Raw genomic sequence first — 26706 nt, 5'->3', positions numbered from 1 at the left:
ATTCATGTTAAAGGTTCAAACTGTTTTCATTAACTCAAACAGCTACTTTTATTCAAACGTCTACAGCATAGAACCTTGTAAATTGGGACCTGGGGCTTTGGGTTACATATATGGCCTGAGGTTTTCATTATTCTCATTGCTAATCTCAGCAGGATAGTGCTGTCCTTCAGGTCCATAATCCCGTTAGGCGAGTCTCATCCTAATCCAGCCAGAACATCGCTGTCCGTCCTGGGCTCTTGTGTCCCTGTCAGGTATGCTGCTGCACCACTGAACATACAGGTATGATATGTTGCTACTACCTTTTCACCTAACCTCTGCACGTTGAGTAACTTGACTGGATTTACTACGGGGTTTCTTGTCAAATGTGTTGGTGAGACGTCAGCGTTGTGGTGTGCTTCTATTGTAAAACAGATTGTGAGGCTTGTGTGTAGACATTTACAGGTATAGGTGAACATTTAAAACTAGTCGGGGGTGGTGTTGCGCAAATTGACAATCCTTGCGACAGTTCATTGCCTTGCAATAGTTCACTTGAATATAGTTCATTTTGATGATGTGCGCGCGGTTGTTTGTTACAGAGCTGGTGGCACAGACCACTCCTAGTGCTATGGTCTGCAGGGACGAAGGTGGTACAGACCACTCCTAGTGCTACGGTCTGCAGGGGCGAATCCTCTACTTTTGCAGAGCACTTTAGGCTGCACTGCTGCAGTGTGTTCTGTGACTTTATAATGTAGTCATTTGCCGGCGCCTGCTTTGATGCAAAGAAATCAAAGGTGCACAGTTTGAGCTATGATCCTCAGATTAGGCCAAATATCAAGTGGCAAGGGGATAATCTATCAGAGAAAGTCCGTCTGGGATTAAATGGCCAGCATGCACAGGTTCTCTACAGGTATACTAGTGTGGCAGAGGCCATGTTTTGTTGGTGCGACAGAGTGGGTGCAACCTGATCTCACTTGGCCTGTACATGGGATGACATGTACAGTTGGAGAATACATTTTATTTGATTTGAATTTGATTATATTCAAGATAAAATAATGACATTGTTGTTTTCGAAACCCACAAAAAGGCAGAACAGCCACACATGTTGGTTTTCAGCGTGTTCTCTAACAGTTGGATGAAATCCTTTTCCTGACTGTTGTTCCTGTCTACAATTCTGCGGTAACTCACTTGTCCTCGAAAGCAGCTTGTCAGTAGTGTGTGATGAAGGTTATGCCTTGAAACGTGCTATTCTGTTTCCTCTTTAAACGTCAGGCTTTGCCAAACAATGTGGTTGGAGCTTCATAAGACCAAAACAGCAGAGCTTCTTTAATCACAGGCTCAAGTGCTGGCAATTATTATCTTCAAGCAGGATGTGGAGAGCGATTATTGGCAATGCCAATACACAACAACGCAACAGCTGCCAGAAAAAGCCAAAGTCAAAGCTCCCCACAAGATCCCACATGACATGGCATTGCAAAAACGATTTCACGTGCATGAAAAATAGTTCACCAATGACTGTTATAATCAGCATGGTCTCTGAAGTGGCTAGATGAACCTTCAGGAGTTTCATGCTCCATTGCAGCATATACGACATTCTGACTGTCTCTGAGGTACCGGACGACATAGAAACAAACCTGGTTTATTCATATTATGGGATGCTCACTTCAGCAGATGTTGCCCTAGTTACTGAGCTGTTGTCCTGGTATTTGCCTTTGTCACAGGATGTTTAACTGGGTGGTGAAAGTGGTTCCTCAGCCCCCTGACGCCCCTGGCTCTCTGGGACAGGAGACAGTCAATCCCACACTTGCATCACCAGTAAGAACACACTAATCACACCTGCATCACCAGTAAGAACACACTAATCACACCTGCTCACAAATCAACTCACCTGTATATCTGATCCCCTCACATGATAATACCAAAAATATTTTAAAAATCACAAGAAAATGTATATTATTTATGACTTGTCCTCTTCACATTACCTGACTGTCTCTCTCCATCTTTCTCTCCAAAAGCAAAAAGTGTCTAAAGATGAAGTCAAAAAAGAAGGTGATGCTTCTGTTCTTCAAACAGTTTATCATAGCTTTGTAAAACAATGAAACAACCATGAATACGTGTGTTTTATAAATGCCTATTCAATTTGTTAACCCTCTTCTTCACTTCTGTTTTATGTACGTGAATCTCAACAGTCAATGCAAAACCAGCCAAACAGAAGGAAGAGGATATTTCAGAGGACAATGGGTATGTGTGTAAAATTTGACCTGTGAGCAGTCTGGTCTGCTTGCATACAGACTTTTTGCCAGGATGGTGATGAAGGTGGCGGTGGTGATGGTGATCTATCTCTCTCTCTCTCTCTCTCTCTCTCTCTCTCTCTCTCTCTCTCTCTCTCAGTATTCAGAGTCAGAGTGGAGTGATGACCTGGCTCTCCAATGGCTTCACCAGTGCTCTGCCTCAACCAACAGGCAGCCCTAACCTCAGCAGATCCAACTCTGTATCCAGGGTGAATGTTAGACTGTACCAAACACTACCTGTATCAATCAACCAGTCTCTAATTGAATCAGTGTGGGTCTTTTTAAGCTGTATAAAGGGTTAATATGTGATTCTATGTTTCTCTAATCCCTCCACTTTCTGCTTCCATCCATCAGTCACTGCAGGAGGTACAAAGAGAGGATGAAAGGTACAAAGAGAGGACTTTTTTTAAGTGTTGGTTTTGTGAATTCCGTTGACAATTTTGTTGTTGTATATTACTTCAAAGTATGTTGAAATGTGGAAATATATCATCTTTTTCAAAAAAGTTTGATAGCTCTATTAATTGACTGACGATTCCTACTTCCAACAGGAATGGGGTGATTAAGTGGATTGCAGAGGGACTGAGCAAGGTGGTGCCTCAGCCGGATGACAAGTACAGAGAGGATATTCGAGAGGAGGAGGAGGAAGAGACAGAGGTGAGTTGACACTATCATGTCACTATGTCACGGTTTCTGTGGAAGTAGATTGTAGATGCATTTTTTCAGGAGAGCACGTGGTGCTCCAGGTCCACTGGCTCCAGGTCATCTATAAGTCTTTGCGAGGTAAAGCCCCGCCTTATCTCAGCTCAATGGTCACCTTAGCAACACTCACCCGTAGCACACGCTCCATCAGGTATATTTCACTGGTCATCCCCAAAGCCAACACTTACTTTGGCCGCCTTTCCTTCCAGTTCTCGGCTGACAATGACTGGAATGAGTTGCAAAAATCACTGAAGCTGGATACTTATATCTCCCTAACTTTAAGCATCAGCTGTCAGAGCAGCTTACCGATCACTGTACCTGTACAATTTAAAACATCATTTTTGTCAGGTTGCCCTCATAATAGCGTTTAAACAATATAATAACTTTAATAATTACTACATGCCTAGTAATGATGCTACATTAAAATCTTAGCTCCCCACGATAGCGCAATATTCTCACTTAAAATCACTTTTGTAAAACAATTCTGCTCCCCCGGCTTGATGAATATCCGGCGATGGTCTATAATGGTGTAACAGGCTTTTGAATAACTCGCTTAATCAAAGCCAATGGTGTCACGGGGCTTTCAGAGAGCTGTGGGTGAGACGTGATAGCAACGTAATACCACGAGAGAGGTTTAGAAATGTAATAATCTGTTACGATATCCATGGTGTTAAGACGTTGCCGACTTCCTCTCGCCATTATCTCATAAGTAGCTACTCCATTTAACTGTTCCTTTTACAGTAGGCCTACTGTTCGTTTTAAAAGCATCGAGCCCTCTTAAAACGGAGTGGTCATGGCTTCCCAGGCTCTGCCGAGGTCCGCCTGCTGTAGTTTCAATTGTATTCTTGTTCAGCTTTTTTTGGGGGGGGGGGGGGGGGTGCTGATTACTCATAATGACATAACAAAAATGCCATTTTGCTGGAGTTTCTTTTTCTAATCCCCGTAACGAGTTTTTTTTTACTTTATGTTCCTTTATGTACTTAAGACGCACGAAGAGTATATCGCAGAGCCATGTGTAAGTACAGCTAAATAACAGGCTGTTGCTGGGCAGGACACCCATCTACCCCCTGAGTAGTCTGAGTAGTCTTACAATCAGTAGTCGGCAATCAATCCACCATAGCATTTGCTCAAAAAGCTTCACATGCGTTCAGACATTCACTTGAAGGATTCAAGGATAGAATAAAAAAATGGTGAAGTTCTGGACAAATGATATCAATGATTGATGAAATCTACTCCTTATCTTACAGACATGTGCAATAGGATACATTATAATAATAATCATTATGACACGAAAACATTGTTCTGAACATTTGAACAGCATTATTTTGCACACAATTCACATATTCCAGATCCTGTGGTGAAAGAAAGTTTCAAATTCATAGGTATAGATATGGGGACAATCATATCGGTAGATTCCTAATTCCTTTAAAACATCACCCTGTCATACATAACTGGACATCAGAGGAGCATTTTAAACTAGTATCATGTAATAACACACCATAACATGATCAAAACAGTAATGTGGTAAATATTCCATATAACCTTCATTGTAAAAATGAACGTTTGTGACTCTGGCTTCTTTTTTTCAGGTTTATAACATGAAAGATGTGCCAGGTATATGTTTACATTTGTCACACAGCAATCCCATTTTTTGTGTTGTAACTTCTTTGACTTATTATGGATGACTTATAACTAGCTATTGATGCTGTCTATTTTCTGTCTAGACGCAGAGCCCCTCCCACACATACCTGTGGTGGAGATATTTTCAGACGATGAGGAAGAGGATCGGGTACCACAGTTCCCCCTCAAGTGAGTCACACAGAGACCCCCCCCCCCCCACACACCTTGCCTTCCATCCTTACCTCACTGAACAGTCACATCTCCACAGCCAAATCCACCTTTACTTGCTGACAAAGCTTGTCTTAATCCTAATCCTCTCCCACCCCCCTCTCTCTCTCTCTCTCTCTCTCTCTCTCTCTCTACCCCCTCTCTTTCTTCCTCTTCCTCCCTGTCTGTCTTGCGTTGCAGAGTGGTTAACTGGATTAAGAATGTTATTCCTCAGCCTGTGATGCTCCCTGCAGGTTACGTAGAGGCCCAGAGTAAGGCTCAGAGCAAGAGGTCATCTCTTGACAAAGGTACAGTCAGAGTTTAAATGTTTGAGGCCGGTTACCTGGACATATGCTGATTGTACAAACAGTAGGAACACCTTCCTAATATTGAGTTGCACCCCCTTTTGCACTCGGAACAGCCGCGATTCATTGGAGCATGGACTCTACAAGGTGTCGAAAGCGTCCCACAGGGGATCCTGGCCAATGTTGACTCCAATGTTTCCCTCAGTTGGGTCAAGTTGGCTGGATGTCCTTTGGGTGGTGGATCATTCTTGATAAACACAGGAAACGCAGTGTTGCAGTTTATGACACACTCAAACCGGTGCGCCTGGCACCTACGACCATACCCCATTTGCTCAAAGGCACTTCATTCTTTTGTCTGGCCCAATCACCCTCTGAATGGCACATGTACACAATCCATGTCTCAAGGCTTAAAAATCCTTCTTAAACCTGTCTCCTCCCCTTCATCTACACGGATTGAAGTGGATTTAACAAGTGACATCAATAAGGGATCATAGCTTACAGTCTATGTCATGGAACGAGCAGGTGTTCCTAATGTTTTGTCCACTCAGTGTAGATTAAGCCTAGTCCTGGACTAAGAAGCATACCCAGTGGAGGATATCAATTGAAATAACTTTCTAGTCCCGGACTAGGCTTTATCTGTGTCCAAGAAACTGGTCCTTATAGTCTAAATCTACTAGCTGTACATCTACGCTACTGTTGTACACCTGTCTTCTCCTTTCCTCTCAGTTTTGTCGCCACCTCCTGAGTCTCTCAAAGGTGACGAGGACTCACAAAACTCCAAGTAAGTTTAACCCGAGAGCACTATGCGACTCCTGTCACAATGTAGGCTCAGCTGTCTATGTGTCTGTTTGTAAGTTTCTGTGTTCCTTTTGGCCCGTTAGTAAGGTGTTTCTCTGTGTGTACCACAGTGTCGTGGGCTGGTTTGTGACGGGCCTCGGCCTCAAGATGCCACAGCCTGTCGCGAGATCAAGAGATGACGTTGAAGTTGTGCAGAATAGTAAGTGTTTATTATTTATTTATTTATTTTTTACATTTCTCTTCCCTTCAAACTGATGTCCCAGTTCAAAATAAAATCAGATCTTAAATCACATAATAGACTCACATTCTATTTCATTTATTTAATTGTATTTTTTATTATTTCTTCTATATTCCATAAAGTGTTAAAGAACCGGAGAGACCGTAACCCTCTCCTTCTGTTGGTCCGTTTCAGACAGACCCTAACTCAGTCCATCTTCTGTTGGTCTGTTTCAGACAGACCCTACCTAACTCAGTCCATCTTCTGTTGGTCTGTTTCAGACAGACCCTAACTCAGTCCATCTTCTGTTGGTCTGTTTCAGACAGACCCTAACTCAGTCCATCTTCTGTTGGTCTGTTTCAGACATACCCTAACTCAGTCCATCTTCTGTTGGTCTGTTTCAGACAGATCCTAACTCAGTCCATCTTCTGTTGGTCTGTTTCAGACAGACCCTAACTCAGTCCATCTTCTGTTGGTCCATTTTAGACAGACCGTAACTTAGTCCATCTTCTGTTCGTCCGTTTTAGACAGACCCTAACTCAGTCCATCTTCTCTTGGTCTGTTTCAGACAGACCCTAACTCAGTCCATCTTCTGTTGGTCTGTTTCAGACAGACCTTAACTCAGTCCATCTTCTGTTGGTCTGTTTCAGACAGAGCCTAACTCAGTCCATTTTCTGTTGGTCTGTTTCAGACAGACCTCAACTCAGTCCATCTTCTGTTGGTCTGTTTCAGACAGAGCCTAACTCAGTCCATCTTCTCCTACTGACATAGATGATTGTGGACATTTATACAGCTCAACTGATCAACCCGGTAGCTGTGAGACATTACTTGAAAAGAAATTGAACTCCCCTTTCTTTATGGATTTCAGATATTTTTGTTTGATTTGAAATGTATTTAGTCAGTGTATGTCAGTTTATTAAAATGAACTGTTTTGTCTGTTGATGTCAGTTATTCAACACTTGTCGATATGTAGCAAGAAATGGTGTCTTGTCTTCATTGAAGTAATCTTTGCAATAATTCGGATACATTAAGGGATTATATTAGAAAATGCGCACAGGCACATAGAGCTATCAGACAACATTGATACTCATAGTTTTTGTACATGAAAGATACAATTTTAAACTGCCATCTTGTATGGTATGCTTGTGGCATAATTTCACATCAAAAAGCCACGAGAGATTATTTTATGACACTAAAAAAAGCGCACACACACAAAAAACACGACATGTTTTGCCCTTGTGACCTATTCTCATCGCCTTGAACTATGTGGCCTAAAGTTGTAATGTTATTTATTTTGATTTGATTGAATTTACTTTTAGTGAAATCCACCAGAGACGATTTGACAAACACTGTCAAGGCAATCAAGCTATTATAAAATAGATTATAAATGATGACATAACAGTATGGCTGACAGTATAAAAACATGTGAAATATTATTTTTTTAAAGAATAAAGATGTCATATGAAATATTATGTGTCATGTTAAGAGATTGATGATATGAAATTCAACAAAACATTTTGCACAGTATTCCTTTGGGCGTATTGCGTTTAAATGGAATATAAAATAAGAGCATGTCATATTTTAATTGTGGGATTCAAATATTTCCCTCAATTCAAATGCTACACCTCCAACCCAATTGATTCTTCACATTAACATGTTGACTCTGGGTGCCATGTCATGTCCAGACAAAGACAGTGACCTACTGTGTGGCTGCTTGTCCCACAGTCTCTAAACAACCCAAAGCAGTGGATCTGGTTCTGGAGGAAGTAGTAGAAGCAGACTTGAAGGATCTGAATCAGGAAGTGCCATCCAAGGCTATGCAGCCAGAACCACCACAGCCTTTTAAGCCCGCACAGACGACACAGCCATCACAGACGACTCAGTCACAGCCGGCACAGCCAAAACAACCAGTGAAACCAGAAGAGCCTGAACAGACTCTTCCAAATGTGCCAGAGTCTACAACACCATCGCTGGAGGATGCTGAGACTCAGACGGGCAGGTGGACTCCCTTCATAGAGAGCATCAAGAGAGAGGCTGAGGGCGTAGCTATGGCTACCATGGAGGAACGGTAAGGAAGGAGTCAGACAAGATCAAATATTTATGTAGAATATCACAGAAGCTTACACACAGTCACTAATTCACACATTCAGTCGGGTTATGGTGATCCAACCAAAGTTGCATATCTTCTCATAGAGTTAACCAGATTGTTTTTTCCCCCAGTCTGATGGAGTAATACAATTAGCTCAATAAAGTTAACTTGGGTGCTACACATGACATACTAGTGATATCCCAGAACGTGCACATCTCTGCAGGATGACCCAGGAGCGTGTGGATTTGGTGCGAATGGCGGAGGAAGTGGCCAGACACACAGCTGAGACGGCCATCAGGCAGATGCAAGAGGCACAATCAATCAAGCTTTCCATTCACAGCCAGGAAGCCATTCTGGAAGAAGACGAGGACCCAGAGTAAGTTGTCACCTCCTCAGGGTCCACTGCTTACTCCAGAGAGAATGTATAGGCTAGATCCAACCACCTGCACCCCTAGACTTATATCGAAGTAAATGTAACATTTTTTGAGGTCCTGGTTTGAGACAACTGGCCATAAACGTGTGAAGTCCCTATATGCCTGTACACGTATGTGAGGGGAGGAAGGGCTGTGTTTGTCTTATCTGTGTCCATGTCATGCCCTGAACAGGTTACACATGCTACGGGAGGAGGAGAGTGAGGTGGAGCACACTAAGAATAAGATGACAGAGTAAGATATACCTACTCATACACTCCTAGAAAAAAAAGGTGCTATCTAGAACCTAAAAGGGTTCTTTAGCTGTCCTCATAGGAGAACCCTTTGAAGAAGCCTTTTGAGGGTTCTACATGGGACCCAAAAAGGTTCTACCTGGTACCAAAAAGGGTTCTCATATGGGGACAGCCGAAGAATCCTTTTGGAACCTTTTTTTCTAAGCGTGTAGAATAAGATGGTTTACGAATAACCGGAACAAAGAGAGCGGAATATGCCCGTAAAGGTTCTACATTCCCTTTGTGAAATTCACTAGCCGCCTCAATGCTTCTCAGCGTGAAAAACAACAACAGTAGGCTATGTGTTTGGACTGTAAATTGGTAACTTATTACACCAATGTAAAGCATTTTCCTCTGCAGGACCTGAGAAAGTGCTTTGTGACATATGATTTAGGTATTTGCTAGGGCAGAAACCAAAACGTGCACAGGGGGCTCATGACCCAGTTAGGGAAACCCTGCCATAATTCACTACAAACTAGCTTATCAACAACAATTTGTGTAATCACGTTCACATCGAGCATTTCTTGTCCAGGCTCGTTCCAAATCTCTCGTGGATGCCCGCTTAGCGTCATTTGTATCCTCCTCCTCATAGAAACCACATCGCTTCCCTTGGCAAAATGGTCCCCTCTCGACGGTTGCCTTAGTAACAGAGCGCACTTCCTATTTTTCCGCTTCGACGCGGGTGAAGGATGGCGCAGGTTTTGTCTCGAGTTGAATCCATTGAGGGAGACGATTCTCTCTCTATTTCAACATTTTTAAAGCCAGCAGAACATTTGCAGACTTGACAACGTATTCGTTCATGTCGCAAAGATGCGTCTTAGGAGGGATACTATTACATAATGCACTTCGAAATATCTTGAGTGTCCAAGTGAGTACTGTAATTAGCCTGTCAATGATGCCTTGTCCATATTATGCGAAATGTTTTTGACCCAGATGTAACACTTATGTTTATGTACCTGTTGCTAACCGTTTACTGGCAACAAACTAAATGTCTGAAAATATGTTTTGTTTATTCCAAACTGTACATTTATTTCTTCTAGGGAATTATCTTGATTGGCTACTGAACTGGTTGCTAGGTTGATTACATAATGCAGGGTATTAGTAGGCTGTTTTGTTGTTGCTCTACCTATGCGATATGGTGTCAGGTGGTTATAGGTGGGAGGCATTATGATCATCAGGGAGAAACATTCTGTTGTGTTCATATCACTGTGTGCATATTTCTCTAATGTAGCCCTAACTGCCCATGTACTGTAGGTGTCAGGTGTGTCCTGCTAAGGAGCAACCAGTGGATGCAGCAAAGAGTGCCGCTCAGTCAGAGTGCGACTTTGCATCACCCGACATTGAACCAGAGCCCCAGGAAGAGCTAGAGTCCCAGAGGGCCTCTCCATCCCCTCCTCCCAGCCCAGAACCAGATCCAGTCAAGAGAGCAGAGCCTGAACCTAAACCAAAGGCCCAGGATGCCAAAGTAGCACCTGAACCGGTGACCCAACAACCACAGAAAGCAGAGGGGGCAGAGGACAGAACCGCACCTGACACCGCTACCAAAGTAAAGTCACAGCAATGGTTTCTCCTGGGGCCTGTGCAGCTGTGGTACCTGTCAGTAAATGCTATTCCCTGCTGTTGTTCAGTCACTCATGGCTGTTCCTGTTCCTCTTTTCTGCTTACTGTTTCTGCAGGAGGAGGGGGAGACTGCAGAGGAGGGTGGCTGTGGTGGTAAGTATTTGTTCATTATAATACGGTTGTGTTTATGTTTGTAAGGGAATATTGTAATTTATTGTGTTTCTTGGTTTGAAAGTCGCTAGTCCCATGATGGACCTGACCAATCCATTATCTGTGGAGAATGCATTGACCACCACATGTGTGTGTGCGTATGTGTGCGTGCGTGCTGCGTGCATGCCGGCATTCATTATCTCTCACAGTGTAGGGATTCATATTTTCCCGAAACTCTACCAAGCTTCAATACCGGGAATAATTCATATTTATCCAGAGTGTCCCGGGAATTACAGCAAAGTGCCTATTTAAAGTGTTTAAAACCAAGATATGGTCACTATGCCAGGGTTCTCCCGAAATAAGAGTGGCGCAGTGCCACTTTGTTGGCTTGGCTGCGCCACTATTTAAAGATTTCAGAGTAAATTAAACTGATATTTAGTAATGATAGAGTAACTATCTTTGACCAAAATTGCTAGATAACCTCCTTCAACGAATGAGATATCTCCTATATTTGGCAAAATCGAGTTGATTTATACAGGATAGCAGATCAGCTTATGGATAACGAGGAGATGAAGAGTGGAAACTGTTTAAATATCATTATACAACAGGTGGGACTGTGAAGAGACACAGCCATTTTATATATATTGAATTGAAATGTGCACTGTACTATGTATTAGACCTAGATATTGTGTGTAGGTACTGATATGTACATTTCTTTCGATGCAAAACCCACCATTGGTGTGTGTGTCAAAGACCTCTATTTTCATAACCATCTGACCATGGTCAGCTGACATTCATGTCAGAGAGGGCTCTTTGTCCACGCCCACCAGTGGTGGGTTTTGCGTCGAAAGAAAGATGCATATGCAGAAAATAACCCCATACGTACTGTAAAATATGGTGGTGGATTTTTGATGTTATGGAGCTATTTCGCTTCCACTGGTCCTGGCGCCCTTGTTAAGGTCAAGTTCACCCAGTAACAGGACATTTTAGACAAACATCTGGTTGCCAGTTGTTGTATTATTTATTTTGTAAATATAAATAAGGGTGACAATAATTATGGGCCTGACTGTTTATATATATTTTTTGAGGAGGGGGTCGGGGGCCCCCTAGCGGCCGGGCCCTAAGTGACCGCTTATATGGATTTTTCCCAGGGCCGGCCAGCTTAGGATGAGTGTTGTCTAGTGCTGCCTGACTGACGGTATTGTGCTCTCCTCCCAGTCCCTGCCAGCTGTGATGCAGTAAAGAGCTGTCTCATGCGTGTTCCCCACGCGCCTGCGTGCCTCGACAGCTTCAACAACCTGCTGAAAGAGCACAACATCACCCCTCCTAAACTTCCCCCCATGCCCCAGCTCCCCACCAATCTCTCCCATCTCTCCCAGTTCACCTCCCATGTCACCCAGCTAGTGCCCTCTCTCCCACCAGAACTCGCCCAAGAGCTCTCCCAGTACACTCGGCCATTCACCCAAATGTCCCAGCGTGTTTCCCAACTGCCACAACAGATCTCTCAACTGCCCCAAATGATGTCCCAACTGCCCCAGCAGCTCCAAGTTCAAATAACTCAGGAGTTACCCGGTCTACCCACCAACCTAACCCAGCAGTTATCGAACTTACCCCAAACCCTGGCCAATATCCCCAGCCAGATATACAACATACCTCAGCGAGCAGGACAATCCTACGCCAACGTGCAGAACCGCCTGAACAGCCTTATGCCTCAGGATGCCTAAGCAGCAGCAGCAGAATCTTGACCTGGAGATGGACCACCTGATCCGCCAGGTCCCCCTCCACCACCGCACCCCCTCCCCGTCCTCCCCCAATAGTACCCTGGAGATGCCCAACGTGCCCTCCTACCCCCAACTGCCCCCCATCAGCCTGTCCAGGCAGCTGTCAGGGCTTTCCAACCCCGCCTTCCACATCGAGGACGACCCCACATCCGCTCGGTCCTCAGGTGATTCAGCGGCAGCCCACAGACGTCCCGCTCTGGCATGCTGCCACGTTCAGTGCTGTGCCGTGCTTAGATCTGCTGGGCTATGTTGTGTTGTCGTCCGTTGTTGACACTAGCACTGCGTTCGTTGTTGTTGTTGTTTGGATCCTGTGGTTCCAGGAAGCTCTTGCTTTAAATGGTCTACTCTGTTTGTTCTTTGTGTGTTTTGTTTTGTTTTTGTTCTTATAGATTAGTTTCAGCTGTCTGTTTTGTGATAGGTAATGTCTGTTTTGCGATAGGTAATGTCTGTTCTGTTTTGTGATAGGTAATGTCTGTTTTGTGATAGGTAAGCCTTCAAGTGGCACTTGAACAACAGAGGAAGAGTCAGAGTATAGGCCTCTTGTAGTGTCCTGTTTAGTGTCTAGCATGTGTTTACCACAGTACAAAAGCCTCATTATTAGCTGTGTTCCACTTCCCCATAACATCCCTGGAGAATAGTTGAGTCAAATTAGTGTGTTCCTGTTTCTTCCCCAGCGAGCTCCAGGCTCAGTGTGCACCCTGCTGTCAACGTGGAGGACGTGGATTCAGGCGGAGGGGGGCACCGTCGACACATTCGCCAAATCCTCACCCCCCAGGACCCCAACCTCAAGACCCTGACCGTACCCAGAGTGTCCAAAGCCAGCCGCCAGAGGTGAGCCCACACTCCCAAATTAAATTGCTTCCACTTGGAATAAGGGTATTTTATAAATGTAAAGTAGCTAAACACATAACCGCAGTCTAAGTAATGTATAATACTATACTAGTTCTACTACCATTGAATTGATTTATTTCCCAATCTATAATTGTATCTTCTAAATGTATGTTTTCTTTTTCTCTCCTATATCCTATTTCTCTCCAAAACAGCAAAGTTGCCGATAAAGAGTAAGAACGGAGCATGAATACACTATAGTAGATCTTAGACCAGGGTTCCCCAACTGGCGGCCTGCGGGTGGTTTTATTTGGCCCTCCAAGTTTTCTGAGCAAATTTTTAAAATAAAAATAATGTGTTTTCTGGGGGGGGGGGTGACATAATAGACTGTAAAAATGAAATGAAAGAAATCTGTTCCCAAGTATTCCCACGCATAATAGAGAGACACGTGATCATATACAAATGTAAGGAAAGTTTGAAATGATTATGTTTTAGTCAAATATTATGTCTGTTCGGACCTCTTGTGTCCAACTTGTAGTCTACGTTCCGTCCCCCCGACCATCCGCTCAAGGAAAAAACGGCCCGCGGCTGAATCCAGTTGATGCTCCCTGTCTTAGACTGTATTTCAAAAGTGCAGTGTTCTCTGTTTTGTTTGTGGATAGCCCCATCCACATTGTGTGTAGTGTCTCTTTACCTCTCCTTCTACTGGCTGTGTCTCTCAATAGCATGTTCACCTGTGTTTGCAGTTCTTCGTTCGTCTGCTCTGCTTTGTATTGCGTTGCGCTGTTCTGTTCTGTCTCATGTTGGGATGTGTTTGTTCTCTTCCGTGTTTCTGTTGTCTGCTATGGCTGTCAGTCATGTCAGTCCTAATAGTCAATCAACAGATGAGGAGTATCTTGCACTGCATCTTCAGTGCGGCATCTGGTCGTCTGTCCTGTGACTCATTAAACAAATGCTTTTGGTGATTGTTTGTGATTAGGATTCTCTCCCTCTTCTACCTCATTCTGTTTCTCGGATTTGCTTCATCCTCCTCTCTTCCCCAACCATTGGAGTTATTCCACAAGCAAACGCACACACACTCACGCACTCTCTCACTCTCACACACTCCTCTCTCCCTGTTGATGGAACCATGGGCTGACCTAGTGAGAAGAATCCCAGGAAGATGTAAGATATGCAGTCATTGTCACGTCAAGGATCCATCCATCCATCAATCCACAAGTCACCGTTTGTCCAATCATCAACAATTCCCCCAGACTGCATCGCGCCACTCCTTCACCTCATCCTAACCTGTGTGCCTCTCTGTATAGTTTTAATAATTGTTTACAGTATACTTAAAAGAGCTGATGCTCGAGATAGTTCAGGGCCTCATTCAGGGTACATGCATGTTAAACCAAGATAATGTTATCATGTTCGACCATGTTCCACATACTGTATTTCCCTTCCTGTGTAGACTGTAATGCCCATGGCAAGGCCAAGACTGCAGGGAACACTGATAACAGGGCAGGGTCCAAATGAGAGCAGCCTTGGTCTTTCCTCTCCATCTGTCTCTGGATCAGTTCTGTGCGTAGTTTCCTACGGTGCCTCAGTGTTGTTCCCTGCCTCCCCTCCACAGAAAGAACCTGCACTCTCAGAGTGAGGATGATGATGAAGAGGAGACTGAGACCGCAGTGAGGGCGTGGCCTAGCCAGTCCAGCATCCTCAGTGGAGACGATGGGTGAATAGTGATACCTCCACATTTCCACTGTTAGCTAGCTATATGTGTGTCCTGCACAAAATGTGTTGGCCAGTGGGCGTCGACAATGTGGTCAGAATGACCTTTCTCATAGCATCAGTGAATGTTTTTAGAGAGGTCGTATTGATTGAAATTCTGACACTTTTTTTTGACACTTCTGACATTTTTCCAGTTTATCGGTGCTTTTATTCACACCAACATAAGAAGAGTCCGTGTGGGACTGTGGGTTGTTCATATTTACTTCAGAAGGACAGTGATGTGTGATGTCAGGCAAAGTGTTTGGGACAGGTGTGTGTGTGTGTGTGTGTGTGTGTGTGTGTGTGTGTGTGCGTGTGTGTGTGCGTGCGTGTTAATTAACCCATGGATGTTTTGTGTTTGAAGGCTAAAGGAGCGGCCAGCGTCGTCCGCTAGCCAGGCCAGCTACGTGGTGAACGAGCGCCTACAGGAGCTGGTCAAGATGTTTAAGGAGAGGACAGAGAGGGCCAAAGAGAAACTCATAGACCCAGATGACTCTGATGATGACAGTCCCACTGCCTGTGTGTAACACGTTTACACTCTGGTCATGTGCTCAATATACACAACACTCGCAACACATAGACAGATACAGTTACAAACACACATGGGTTACGAACAATGAGCCTGTTTAACAATATTACCAATAGGGGCGCTAATGTCAAAAGAGAACGTAATACTCCCAAAGCAAATGGGCATTTCGAAAAGTAATTCACTCCATGGCTAATAAAAGACAGTTGTTGTGAAGGGTTACAATAGCTTTTATTTCCAAGTGTTAACACACAGCCACACACAGCACAGCTCGGGCCCTCCGGTCACACACAGGTGAGCCGCATCAGGAAATACTTCCGCAAATACTTCCTTTTTTTCCACTTCCCCAGAGTCAGACGAACTCATGGATACCATTTTTATGTATCCGAGTGCAGTTTGAAGGAAGTTGAAGGTAGCATATCGTTAGCTTAGTGTAATTGCTGGAAGTCTCCAGGAACTACCAACCAGCTCCTCTCAAAAGCAGGGAAATATACCTTCTAACTACACCAAAGCTGGGTGGTTGGTCATTTAATTTTACTGATAATCCTAAGAAACGAGATTCTCCACTTCCTCATTCTGTCCCGTTGTCGCATAGAGATGTATAGAGATCGTAACGTTTTGTCTATCTCAATGGCCGTGCTCTCACGGACGCCATAATGAGACAGATACAACGTTGCGATCTCTATACATCTCTGTGTCAACTGAACAGAGTGAGGAAGGGGATAAAATATAGATTACCATGTATAGCTTTGTAAGACTATAAATGACCAACCACCCAGCTTTGGTGTAGTTAGATGGTATATTTCCCTGCTTTTGTGAGGAGCTGGTTAGTTGTTCCTGGAGAGTTCCAGCAATTACACTAAGCTAACGATAAGCTACTTTTAACTTCAAGTATCCCTTTAACCTGACCTTTCACCTCTGACCTGTGAGTCTCTTCTCTGTCTCACCTGCAGCCCCTGCGAGAGCTCCAACACCTCCTCCTGCGCCTCCAGAGGAGCCGGAGGAGGAAGCACAACCAGCCTCCCCTGAGAGGGAGATGGAGGAGCAGCAACCCCAGTCTAGACTGTGTTGCAAGGTGACGCCTCCTCGCTGGATCAGAGCCCTGCTTCAGTACCGCTTCCCCTCTAGCATCGACCCCTTCACCAGTGAGCTCCCCCTCCGCCGAGCATACACTACCTCCTCTTCTACTGCTTTAACCCTCCTCTCTCATCCTCCTGCTTTCCTCCTCCCTGCTCCTAATCTTGTAGTCAACCCTCTTCATCTCCTCCCTTTTCGACTCCAACTCTATTGCCATTTCCTGTGTAGACTTCCTTTTATCAGAATGTTAGTTTGGCTCCACCAAGTGGTTAATGGGTTGATCTTTCAGTGACCTAAATTGTTGATCCTGTCATTCAGTACCAGTCAAAAGTTTTAGAACTCCTACTCATTCAAGGTTTTTTTTTTTCTTTCTATTTTCTACATTGTAGAATAATAGTGAAGACATCAAAACTAGGAAATAACACATATGGAATCATGTAGCAACCCAAAAAGTGTTAAACAAATCAAAATATATTTTATATTTGAGATTCTCCAAGTAGCCACCCTTTGCCTTGATGACAGCTTTGCACACTATTGGCATTCTCTCAACCAGTTGCTTTTCCAACAGTCTTGAAGGAGTTCCCGCATATGCTGAGCACTTGTTGGTTGCCTTTTCTTCATTCTGCGGTCCAACTCATCCCAAACCATCCCAGTTGGTTTGAGTTCGGGTGATTGTGGAGGCCAGGTTATCTGATGCAGCACTCCATCACTATCCTTCTTGGTCAAATAGCCCTTACACAGCCTGGAGGTGTGTTTTGGGTCATTGTCCTGTTGAAAAACAAATTATATTCCCACTAAGCGCAAACCAGATGGGATGGCATATCGCTGCAGAATGCTGTGGTAGCCATGCTGGTTAAGTGTGCCTTGAATTCTAAATAAATCACCAACAGTGTCACCAGCAAAGCACCCCCACACCATCACACCTCCTCCATGATTCAAGGTGGGAACCACACATGCAGAGATCATCTGTTCACCTACTCTGCATCTCACAATGACATGGCGGTTGGAACCAAAAATCTCAAATATGGACTCCTCAGAACAAAGGACAGATTTTCACTGGTCTAATGTCCATTGCTGTGTTTCTTGGCCCAAGCAAGTCTCTTCTTCTTATTGGTGTCCTTTAGTAGTGGTTTCTTTGAAGAAATTCGACCATGGAGGCCTGATTCATGCAGTCTCCTCTGAACAGTTGATGTTGAGATGTGTCTGTTACTTGAACTCTGTGAAGCATTTATTTGGGCTGCAATTTCTGAAGCTGATAACTCTAATGAACTTATCTTCTGCAGCAGACGTAACTCTGGGTCTTCCTTTCCTGTGGCGGTCCTCATGAGAGTCAGTTTCATCATTTAAATTGGTGTTTTTTGCAACTGCACTTGAAGAAATTTTAAAAGTTCTAGAAATGTTCTGGATTGACTGGCCTTCATGTCTTAAAGTAATGATGGATTGTCATTTCTCTTTGCTTATTTGAGCTGTTCTTGCCATAATATGGACTTGGTCTTTTACCAAATAAGGCTATCTTCTGTATACCACCCCTACCTTGTCACAACACAGCTGATTGGCTCAAATGTATTAAGAAGGAAAGAAATTCCACAAATTATCTTTGAACAAGGCACACCTGTTAATTGAAATACATTCCAGGTGACTACCTCATGAAGCTGGTTGAGAGAATGCCAAGTGTGTGCAAAGCTGTCATCTAGGCAAAGAATGGCTACTTTGAATAATCTCATAGAAAATACATTTTGATTTGTTTAACATTTTTTAGGTTACTACATGATTCCATATGTAATATTTCATAGTTTTGATGTCTTCACTATTATTCTACAATGTATAAAATTGTAAAAATAAAGAAAAACCCTTCAATGAGTAGGTGTCCAAACATTCGACTGGTACTGTACCTGCTCTTTCTTTTGAAGTGTGGGGATGGTGCTTAGGGGACTTCAGCCATTGCTGGGGGGTTGACACTGCTTCTCTCTCTCTAGATCTGGTCTATGTGCTGTGGCTATTTTTCGTCACCTTGGCGTGGAACTGGAACGTGTGGCTGATCCCGATGCGCTGGGCCTTCCCCTACCAGACCCCTAGTAACATCTACCTGTGGCTGCTAGCCGACTACCTGTGTGACCTCATCTACATCCTGGATATCATGGTCTTCCAGCCCCGCCTGCAGTTTGTCCGCAGTGGCGACATAGTGGTGATTCAGCCAGCTTAAGGCCACATATAACTGCAGTTGTTAAATGGCACCATGTTGACAGTTTCCATGGAGACCATGTTGCCAGACGAGAGTTTATGTCTCAAATAGATTTTCCAGACACAACACACAGAAATCAAAAGCATTGATGCATGTGTTTTTCTTTGTTTACTTTGCAGTTTGACAAAAAGGACATGCGAAAGAATTACATGAAAACTTTCCGGTTCAAGGTAGATCTTCAGCTGAAAATGTTACAGAATTCACTACTGAACAGCTTTGAATTTTTTCAAGCGATGTAATGAGGTGTCCGTTTATTTTCTGAGCGTATCTGTGTTGACTGCGTTTCCTTGGGTTCCAGATGGATGTGATCAGTCTTGTGCCACTGGAATTGTTCTATTTTAAAACTGGGATCAACCCACTCCTCCGCTTCCCACGGCTACTAAAGGCAAGGCTCACCTGCCACCTGTGTGGTCCACCTGGGTAGACCGTGTCGCATACAATCGTGTTATTCACACTGCGATGAAAATACGTAATCTTTCTGAATTCTCCAGGTAATGTCTTTCTTCGAGTTCAACGACCGTCTTGAGGCCATCCTGACCAAAGCCTACGTTTACAGGTGAGCACAGTCAACATGAGGTTTTGATCTGTATTGCCATGCTCAGATCACAATGAATAGGATTATATGGACAGGGGGGGGGGGACCTGATACTAGATAAGCACTCCTATTAGTGTGAAATACTTTTAGAATGCAGGCCCTGGTCTTTCTGAGAGAAGTGAGGGGCAGCTCAGTATGTATAACCCAGTCTCTTTCCTTCTGTCTTGTTTGATTAGAGTGATCCGGACCACCAGCTACCTGCTGTACTGCCTCCACTGTAACGCCTGTCTGTTCTACTGGATCTCTGCGTATGAAGGTCTGGGCTCCACAAAGTGGGTCTATGATGGAAAGGGCAACAGGTGTGTGGAATCCCCTTCGTTAACCTCATATCTTTACACTATCATCGTTTAATTGTCACTATAATCCTTTTTTTTTCTTTCTCAGTTACATCCGCTGCTACTACTTTGCTGTGAAGACTCTGATCACCATTGGTGGACTGCCGGAGCCCACAACGCTCTTTGAAATCATCTTTCAGCTCATCAACTACTTTGTAGGAGTGTTTGCCTTTTCCATCATGATAGGACAGGTTGGTTATCACATTATCAATACAGGTGTTTGAGAGTGCATTATGTAAAATATGATAGAGTGTTTATGGATGAAATATCTAGATGTTATGATATTTGCTGTTTAATAAGACTACTATTTGTTATCTAGCTCTGAATCCTTATTTGACCATTTGTGCTATTATAAGCTGATTAAACTGTTGTCAATGGCTGTTGTGATTGGTGTCGACTCCTGATTGGACAATGACCGTCTCTTGCAGATGAGAGATGTGGTTGGTGCAGCCACTTCCGGACAGACGTACTACAGAGCATGCATGGACAACACTGTCAAATACATGGCCTCCTACCGTATCCCCAAAGACGTGCAAAACCGGGTCAAAACCTGGTACAACTACACCTGGCAGTCCCAGGGCATGCTGGGTAGGGACATGTTACTTTTCATTGGGTTGTGTTGCATTGCTTTGTCTTGTGTTGTGTTGACTCTGTTAGTGTCTCTATGCAGATGAACAGGAGCTTCTGGTCCAGCTCCCAGACAAGATGAGGCTGGACATCGCTGTGGATGTCAACTATGACATTGTCAGTAAAGTCTCTCTCTTCCAGGTGCGTAAGTCTTAGGGCCTCTTCAGGCTGTCTCAGACCACAGAAGATTTAAAGATCTCTATCTCTCTATATTTCTCGATCAACGCTTTCCTCTCCCTTTCAGGGTTGCGACAGACAGATGATCTTTGACATGTTAAAGAGTCTGAGGTCTGTCGTTTACCTCCCGGGGGACTATGTCTGCAAAAAGGTAAAGGCTAAAGCTAGATCCACCTCTCTAGCGAGTCTCTTTTTCAATGTGTTTACTGTGCAGTCTGTATGCACTCTGCTCCTTGTTCTTTGTGTAAGGCAAACTGTAAAGAACAGGAGATCTGTCCAGTTGTCTGACTGCCCCTCTGTGTTTCAGGGCGAGGTTGGACGGGAGATGTACATCATCAAGGCCGGGGAGGTGCAGGTGGTGGGCGGGCCAGACGGAAAGACCGTGTTTGTCACACTGAAGTCCGGGTCAGTGTTTGGGGAAATCAGGTGAGCATCCTAATGTCAAGTCTGACGTGTGCTCTTTATTTCGCTGAAGCAAGCGCACACATTTATCCAGGAAAAAGTACTTTTCCCTCCTTAAATGTTTTCTCTTTGGGTTGAAAGCTTGCTTGCAGTGGGTGGAGGAAACAGGAGAACAGCCAACGTAGTGGCTCATGGCTTCGCCAACCTGTTCATCCTGGACAAGAAGGACCTCAATGAGATTTTAGTGCATTACCCCGAGTCTCAGAAGCTGCTCCGCAAGAAGGCCAGGTGAGAGAGAGGAAAAAGTGACTAAAACATACTTTATTTATTTATGTGAATCCACTGATATTATGGCTGCCTCGAAGTTCATCATTTTTAGAGTGTAATGTAGTACACTATAAGAATTCAATTTATTTTGCATTATTTGTAACTTGCTTCTTCCACCGTCTCTTATGACCGAAAAGAGCTTCTGGATATCAAGACAGCGATGACTCACCTCGTACTGGTCGAAGATTTTTTCTTTAACGAGTCAGACGCGAAGGATTTACTCCAGACACCCGACAAGGCCCTCATCCCTGTCATTGGCAGGAGAAAGAGACCGAGATCTTGGGGATGTTGGTCGGGGTGCCTTGTAAGGATGCGACGGCGAGTGGGTAATCTGCCTCTACCATCAGTCCTATTAGCTAACGTACAATCATTGGATAACAAAAATAGACGAGCTACGATCACGAATATCCTACCCAACAGGACATTACAAACTGTAATAACTTATGATTCACCGAGACGTGGCTGAACGACGACATGAATAACATACAGCTGGCAGGGTTTACGCTGCATCGGCAGATAAAACAGCCACCTGCGGTAAGACAAGGGGTGGCGGTCTGTGTATATTTGTAAACAACAGCTGGTGCACGAAATCTAATATTAAGGAAGTCTTGAGGTTTGCTCGCCTGAGGTAGAGTATCTCATGAAAAGCTGTAGACCACACTATTTACCAAGAGTTTTCATCCATATTTTTTAAAGCTGTCTATTTACCACCACAAACTGATGCTGGCACTAAAACCCACACTCAATGAGTTGTATAAGACCATAAGCAAACAGGAAAATGCTCATCCTGAGGCAGCGCTCTTAGTAGCCGGGGACTTTAATACAGGGAAACTTAAATCCATTTGACCTCATTTCTATCAGCATTTTAAAATGTACAACCAGAGGGAAAAAAACTCTAGACCACATTTACTCCACACACAAAGACACGCACAATGCTCTCCCTCGCCCTCTACATTTGGCAAATCTGATCATAATTATATCCTCCTGGGACTATGGTGGTCTGCTTGAAACATGTTGGTAATACAGGCTCAGTCAGGGACAGGTTGAAAATGCCAGTGAAGACACTTGCCAGTTGGTCAGGGCATGCTCGGAGTACACTCTAACCCGGAAGCTTACAAGAAATCCTGCTATGCCCTCCGACGAACCATCAGACAGGCAAAGTGTCAATACAGGACGAAGATTAAATCGTACTACACCAGCTATGGCGCTCGTCGGATGTGGCAGGGCTTGCAAACTATTGCAGACTTCAAAGAGAAGCAGTGCCGCGAGCTGCCCAGTGACACGAGCCTACCAGACGAGCTAAATTACTTCTCTGCTTGCTTCGAGGCAAGCAACGCTGAAGCATGCATGAGAGCATCAGCTGTTCCGGACGACTGTGTGATCACGCTCTCCGTAGCCGATGTGAGTAAGACCTTTAAACAAGCCAACATTCACAAGGCCGCAGGGCCAGACGGATTACCAGGACGTGTACTCTGATCATGCCCTGACCAACTGGCAAGTGTCTTCACTGGCATTTTCAACCTGTCCCTGACTGAGTCTGTATTACCAACATGTTTCAAGCAGAACACCATAGTCCCTGTGCCCAAGAATACTAAAGTAACCTGCCTAAATGACTACCGACCCGTAGCACTCACGTCTGTAACCATGAGGTGCTATGAAAGGCTGGTCATGGCTCACATCAACACCATTATCTCAGAAACCCTAGACCCACTCCAATTTGCGTACCGCCCCAACAAATTCACAGATGATGCAATCTCTATTGCACTCCACACTGCCCTTTCCCACCTGGACAAAAGGAACACCTACGTGAGAATGCTATTCATTGACTACAGCTCAGCGTTCAACACCATAGTGTCCTCAAAGCTCATTACTAAGCTAAGGACCCTGGGACTAAACACCTCCCTCTGCAACTGGATCCTGGACTTCCTGACGGGCCGCCCCCAGGTGCTAAGGGTAGGTAACAACACACCGATCCTCAACACGGGGGCCCCTCAGGGGTGCGTGCTCAGTCCCCTCCTGTACTCCCTGTTCACTCATGACTGCATGGCCAGGCACGACTCCAACACCATCATTAAGTTTGCCGATGACACAACAGTGGTAGGCCTCATCAACAATGAGACAGCCTATAGGGAGGAGGTCAGAGACCTGGCCGTGTGGTGCCAGGATAACAACCTCTCCCTCAATGTGATTAGACAAAGGAGATGATTGTGGACTACAGAAAAAGGTGGACCGAGCACCCCCATATTCTCATCGACGGGGCTGCAATGGAGCAGGTTGAGAGCTTCAAGTTCCTTGTTATCCACATCACAAACAATCTATCATGGTCCAAGCACACCAAGACAGTCGTGAAGAGGGCACAACAAAGCCTATTCCCCCTCAAGAGACTGAAAAGATTTGGTATGGGTACTCTCAGATTCTCAAAACGTTCTACAGCTGCACCATCGAGAGCACTGGTTGCATCACTGCCTGGTATGACAACTGCTCGACCTCTGACCACAGTACAGTACATCACTGGGGCCAAGCTTCCTGCCACCAGGACCTCTATACCAGGCGGTGTCAGAGGAAGGCCCTAAAAATTGTCAAAGACTCCAGCCACCCTAGTCATAGACTGTTCTCTCTACTACCGCACGGCAAGTGGTACCTGAGCGCCAAGTCTAGGTCCAAAAGGCTTCTTAACATCTTCTCCCCCCAAGTCATAATACTCCTGAACAGCTAATCAAATGGCTACTCAGACTATTTTTTACTTAACACAAATTTTCCTAAAACTGCATTATTCGTTAAGGGCTTGTAGGTAACCATTTCACTGTAAGGTCTACACTTGTTTTATTCGGCGCATTTTGATTTGATTTGATTGATTTGTTTGGTGTTTCTGGCTACAGGAATATGCTGACAAAAGACAAGAAGCCTCAGGAGCCTCTGAAGAAGCCGGCCCAGGTGATCCCTCCTCGGACAGAGACACCCAAGCTACTCAAAGCTGCTCTGGAGATGGCTCATCAGAAAACAGGCCTCAAAAGGACCCTTGCAAAGATTAAGGAGAACACCAACATATCCAGTATTTCGCTACAGGTATGGTATTCACTGTACAAAAACACACACATTGTCTATACACACACAATCTACACACACACACGCACACACACTGAATGAGCTAACCTCTCCATTTCCCCACAGCCCTCAATGTCCTCCTCCCTGACCCCCCTGTCCCCAGTCTCTCCAGTCTCCAGTCTGGACCCAGAGCGCAAGTCTAGCATCATGTCTCCAACCTCAGACAGCTCCACGTTGCTCCGCCCCGCCTCCCATTGTCACAGAGGGGAGACGCTGTCCAAGGAGCAGGACAACGTGGCGGAAGAAGAGGCAGGAGAGAGTGGGAAGAGGAAAGAAAAGAGAAAGCCATGAGTTGTCTCCAAAAGCTTTAAGAGCAGTCTTCATGTGGAGAAATGGATGCAGTTGTTTATCCCTCTGTACTCTGTTGCAGAGAGGGAGACCAGAGAGAAGAGCCATGGGTCCTAAAGATCATCCAATTATGTCACAGAGTCACAGTTCCTGTTCCGTTATACATATAGAATCTTTTTTTGTTGTTGTTGTTTTTACCTCACTGACTGTCTTATCCCCTTGACACTTATGTATAGGGCCTAGGCTACCTAATTCCACAGGGATGACGAAACGGGTGCTAAACTGATGTCTTCGACATTGCACTATATGTTTGTGTTTACAATCCCAGGGGTAAATGTACCAATCAGCAATAATTGACACAGACATCATCTCGTTACGGAGATAACAAAGTGGTCACACAGGGTAGAGCTGTATGTATGTGTGTGTGTGTGGGGAGTGTGTGTGTTGGTGAGGGGAGGTGTCTCTCCAGGTCTTCTGTTATGTCTGCTTTTGGAAACAAATTCCTTCTCTTAAACCCTAGTTTTGTTAATTTCCTATTTATTCAGCAAGGGGAGATTTGTGATTGGGAAATACTATAAAGATGTTGGAATGTGAGGAAAGATTTTGCTGATGTTTATAAGAAATGTTTACGTTTTGTAAAGATGACCAGTTGTTTATAGAGTTTTGTTCAATGGAATATGTTATTTTTGCCTTATTTTTCATGGCCCTTGAGGTAGTGTTTAGTGTTTCTGGGGTGAATTTGTCAAATATGAAAAGTGTACAGGCCTAGATTTTAAAAATGTAAACAAATGTCAGCATGTAAATCTAAATATTGTTTTGTATGTGCACAGGTAGCAGTGCAGCTAATTATTTAATCAAGACTGGTATGCTGTCAGTTCACCATGCCAGACAATCAAACATTTACTTTTAAGCAGGGTAGCTAATAATTTCATCAGGGCTGGTATGCTGTCATTTCACCATGCCAGACAATCAAAGATTTACTTTAGAGCCAACAGCTACATCTAACAAATACATTTGGAATTTAGCTGAATAAATTATGACAACGGTTACAACAGATTTTGACATGAGGGGTATGTTTAAAATGACTGTTTATCATTTTTTTTACTAACTTGACAGATCAGAAGAAGACTCATGTCCACAATCTATACATGTACATTACATGTTTTTAAGTTTGATATTATGATATTATTGTTTCATACTGTTAATCAAATGCTGTTTCATACGTTATTGGCTTGTAAATACATTGTAAATGGAAAACTAAAGGGTGTGTATATTCCATTAGTTTTCACAGGGAAATTCTTAGACCCTTGCGTGTTAGTTTTTCAGAAATCAATGCAAGGTTTTACATAATTATATAGATCCTATATTCCCACTTGGAATACATAGGGTCTAAAAACCAGCTACCGAAACTGCCAGACAATCTGTAGATTGAATGTGAATATTGTTATCGTGTTGGTTGACTACGTTCTTTGTGTGTGTTTAAATGGTATGTATGGTGTAGGTCAGTGGTTCCCAACCTCTTTTGGTTATTGTACCACCAACTGAATTTTGCTCTGCCTGGAGTGCCCCATGTGCATTTTTACCAGTAGACCAATGGTCTCTTGAATCTTCTCAAGTACCCCCTGTGGATAGGCCCAGTACCCCCAGAGGTCTTAGTACTGCTCATTGGGAACCACTGGTGTAGGTGACAAAAGCTGGCAGCATGCAACACATGCTGAGAAAAATAGCATTTGTGACTCACCACGCAGCAAATCTGAATGCGTTGATATCACCATGATGAATGTTTGATGTTTTTGTGGATTCCTTTCCAAATAAATCATTATGCGATTAAAAATGAATCCCTGTCGTCTTTGTGTGGTTGTGTGATATTACTGGGGATATGAAGCTTGAGAAATGGATATAGATTTAGAATGGAAAATGGACACGCCACAGTAACAGAACTCACGAACAAATCAGTTTTAATTTATACATCTGTTTAGCTTGATCTCTACAATTAGCAGCTTAGTAAAACTGTACAGTGATGCGAGTCTGA

General features: G+C 44.1%; 1 protein-coding gene across 4 annotated transcripts; it reads left to right on the top strand.

Moving 5' to 3' along the window:
- The first annotated feature begins 225 nt into the window (after positions 1-225).
- On the top strand, positions 226-26508 carry LOC110523630 (cyclic nucleotide-gated channel beta-1). Of its 4 annotated transcripts, XM_090232234.1 has the most exons (33): positions 226-1791; positions 1992-2025; positions 2166-2217; positions 2368-2476; positions 2622-2653; positions 2816-2921; positions 4556-4580; positions 4691-4775; positions 4995-5101; positions 5825-5879; positions 6007-6095; positions 7839-8181; positions 8426-8578; positions 10160-10451; positions 10582-10618; positions 13071-13227; positions 13440-13457; positions 14837-14938; positions 15338-15492; positions 16453-16644; positions 18553-18761; positions 18938-18988; positions 19117-19203; positions 19310-19374; positions 19590-19712; positions 19798-19939; positions 20177-20336; positions 20419-20516; positions 20620-20703; positions 20860-20978; positions 21096-21242; positions 24161-24347; positions 24453-26508. In XM_090232234.1, exons 1-33 carry the CDS (start codon positions 1699-1701, stop codon positions 24675-24677), a joined length of 3933 nt encoding a protein of 1310 aa, XP_090088360.1. In that variant the 5' UTR covers positions 226-1698; the 3' UTR covers positions 24678-26508. The 4 variants fall into 4 exon arrangements, with proteins under 4 accessions (XP_090088360.1, XP_090088365.1, XP_090088375.1 ...); XM_090232249.1 differs by lacking the exons at positions 226-1791; positions 1992-2025; positions 2166-2217; ... (8 more) ...; positions 7839-8181; positions 8426-8578 and adding exons at positions 8808-8867; positions 11834-12560; XM_021602501.3 differs by lacking the exons at positions 226-1791; positions 1992-2025; positions 2166-2217; ... (8 more) ...; positions 7839-8181; positions 8426-8578 and adding exons at positions 9557-9773; positions 11834-12560.
- The last annotated feature ends 198 nt before the right edge of the window (positions 26509-26706 follow it).

The sequence above is a fragment of the Oncorhynchus mykiss genome, chromosome 1, assembly GCF_057628025.1.
Source record: "Oncorhynchus mykiss isolate SJ-2025 chromosome 1, ASM5762802v1, whole genome shotgun sequence".
Lineage (NCBI taxonomy): Eukaryota > Metazoa > Chordata > Actinopteri > Salmoniformes > Salmonidae > Oncorhynchus > Oncorhynchus mykiss.
This window is presented reverse-complemented; position numbering and strand designations above follow the sequence as displayed.

Bases quoted from the DNA above. Each gene is read 5' to 3' on its own strand.
- LOC110523630 (XM_090232234.1), top strand. From the start codon at position 1,699: ATGTTTAACTGGGTGGTGAAAGTGGTTCCTCAGCCCCCTGACGCCCCT. The intron at 2,477-2,621 runs GTGAATGTTAGA...TCCATCCATCAG, and splicing joins GATCCAACTCTGTATCCAGG to TCACTGCAGGAGGTACAAAG. The intron at 20,979-21,095 runs GTGAGCATCCTA...TTGGGTTGAAAG, and splicing joins TCAGTGTTTGGGGAAATCAG to CTTGCTTGCAGTGGGTGGAG.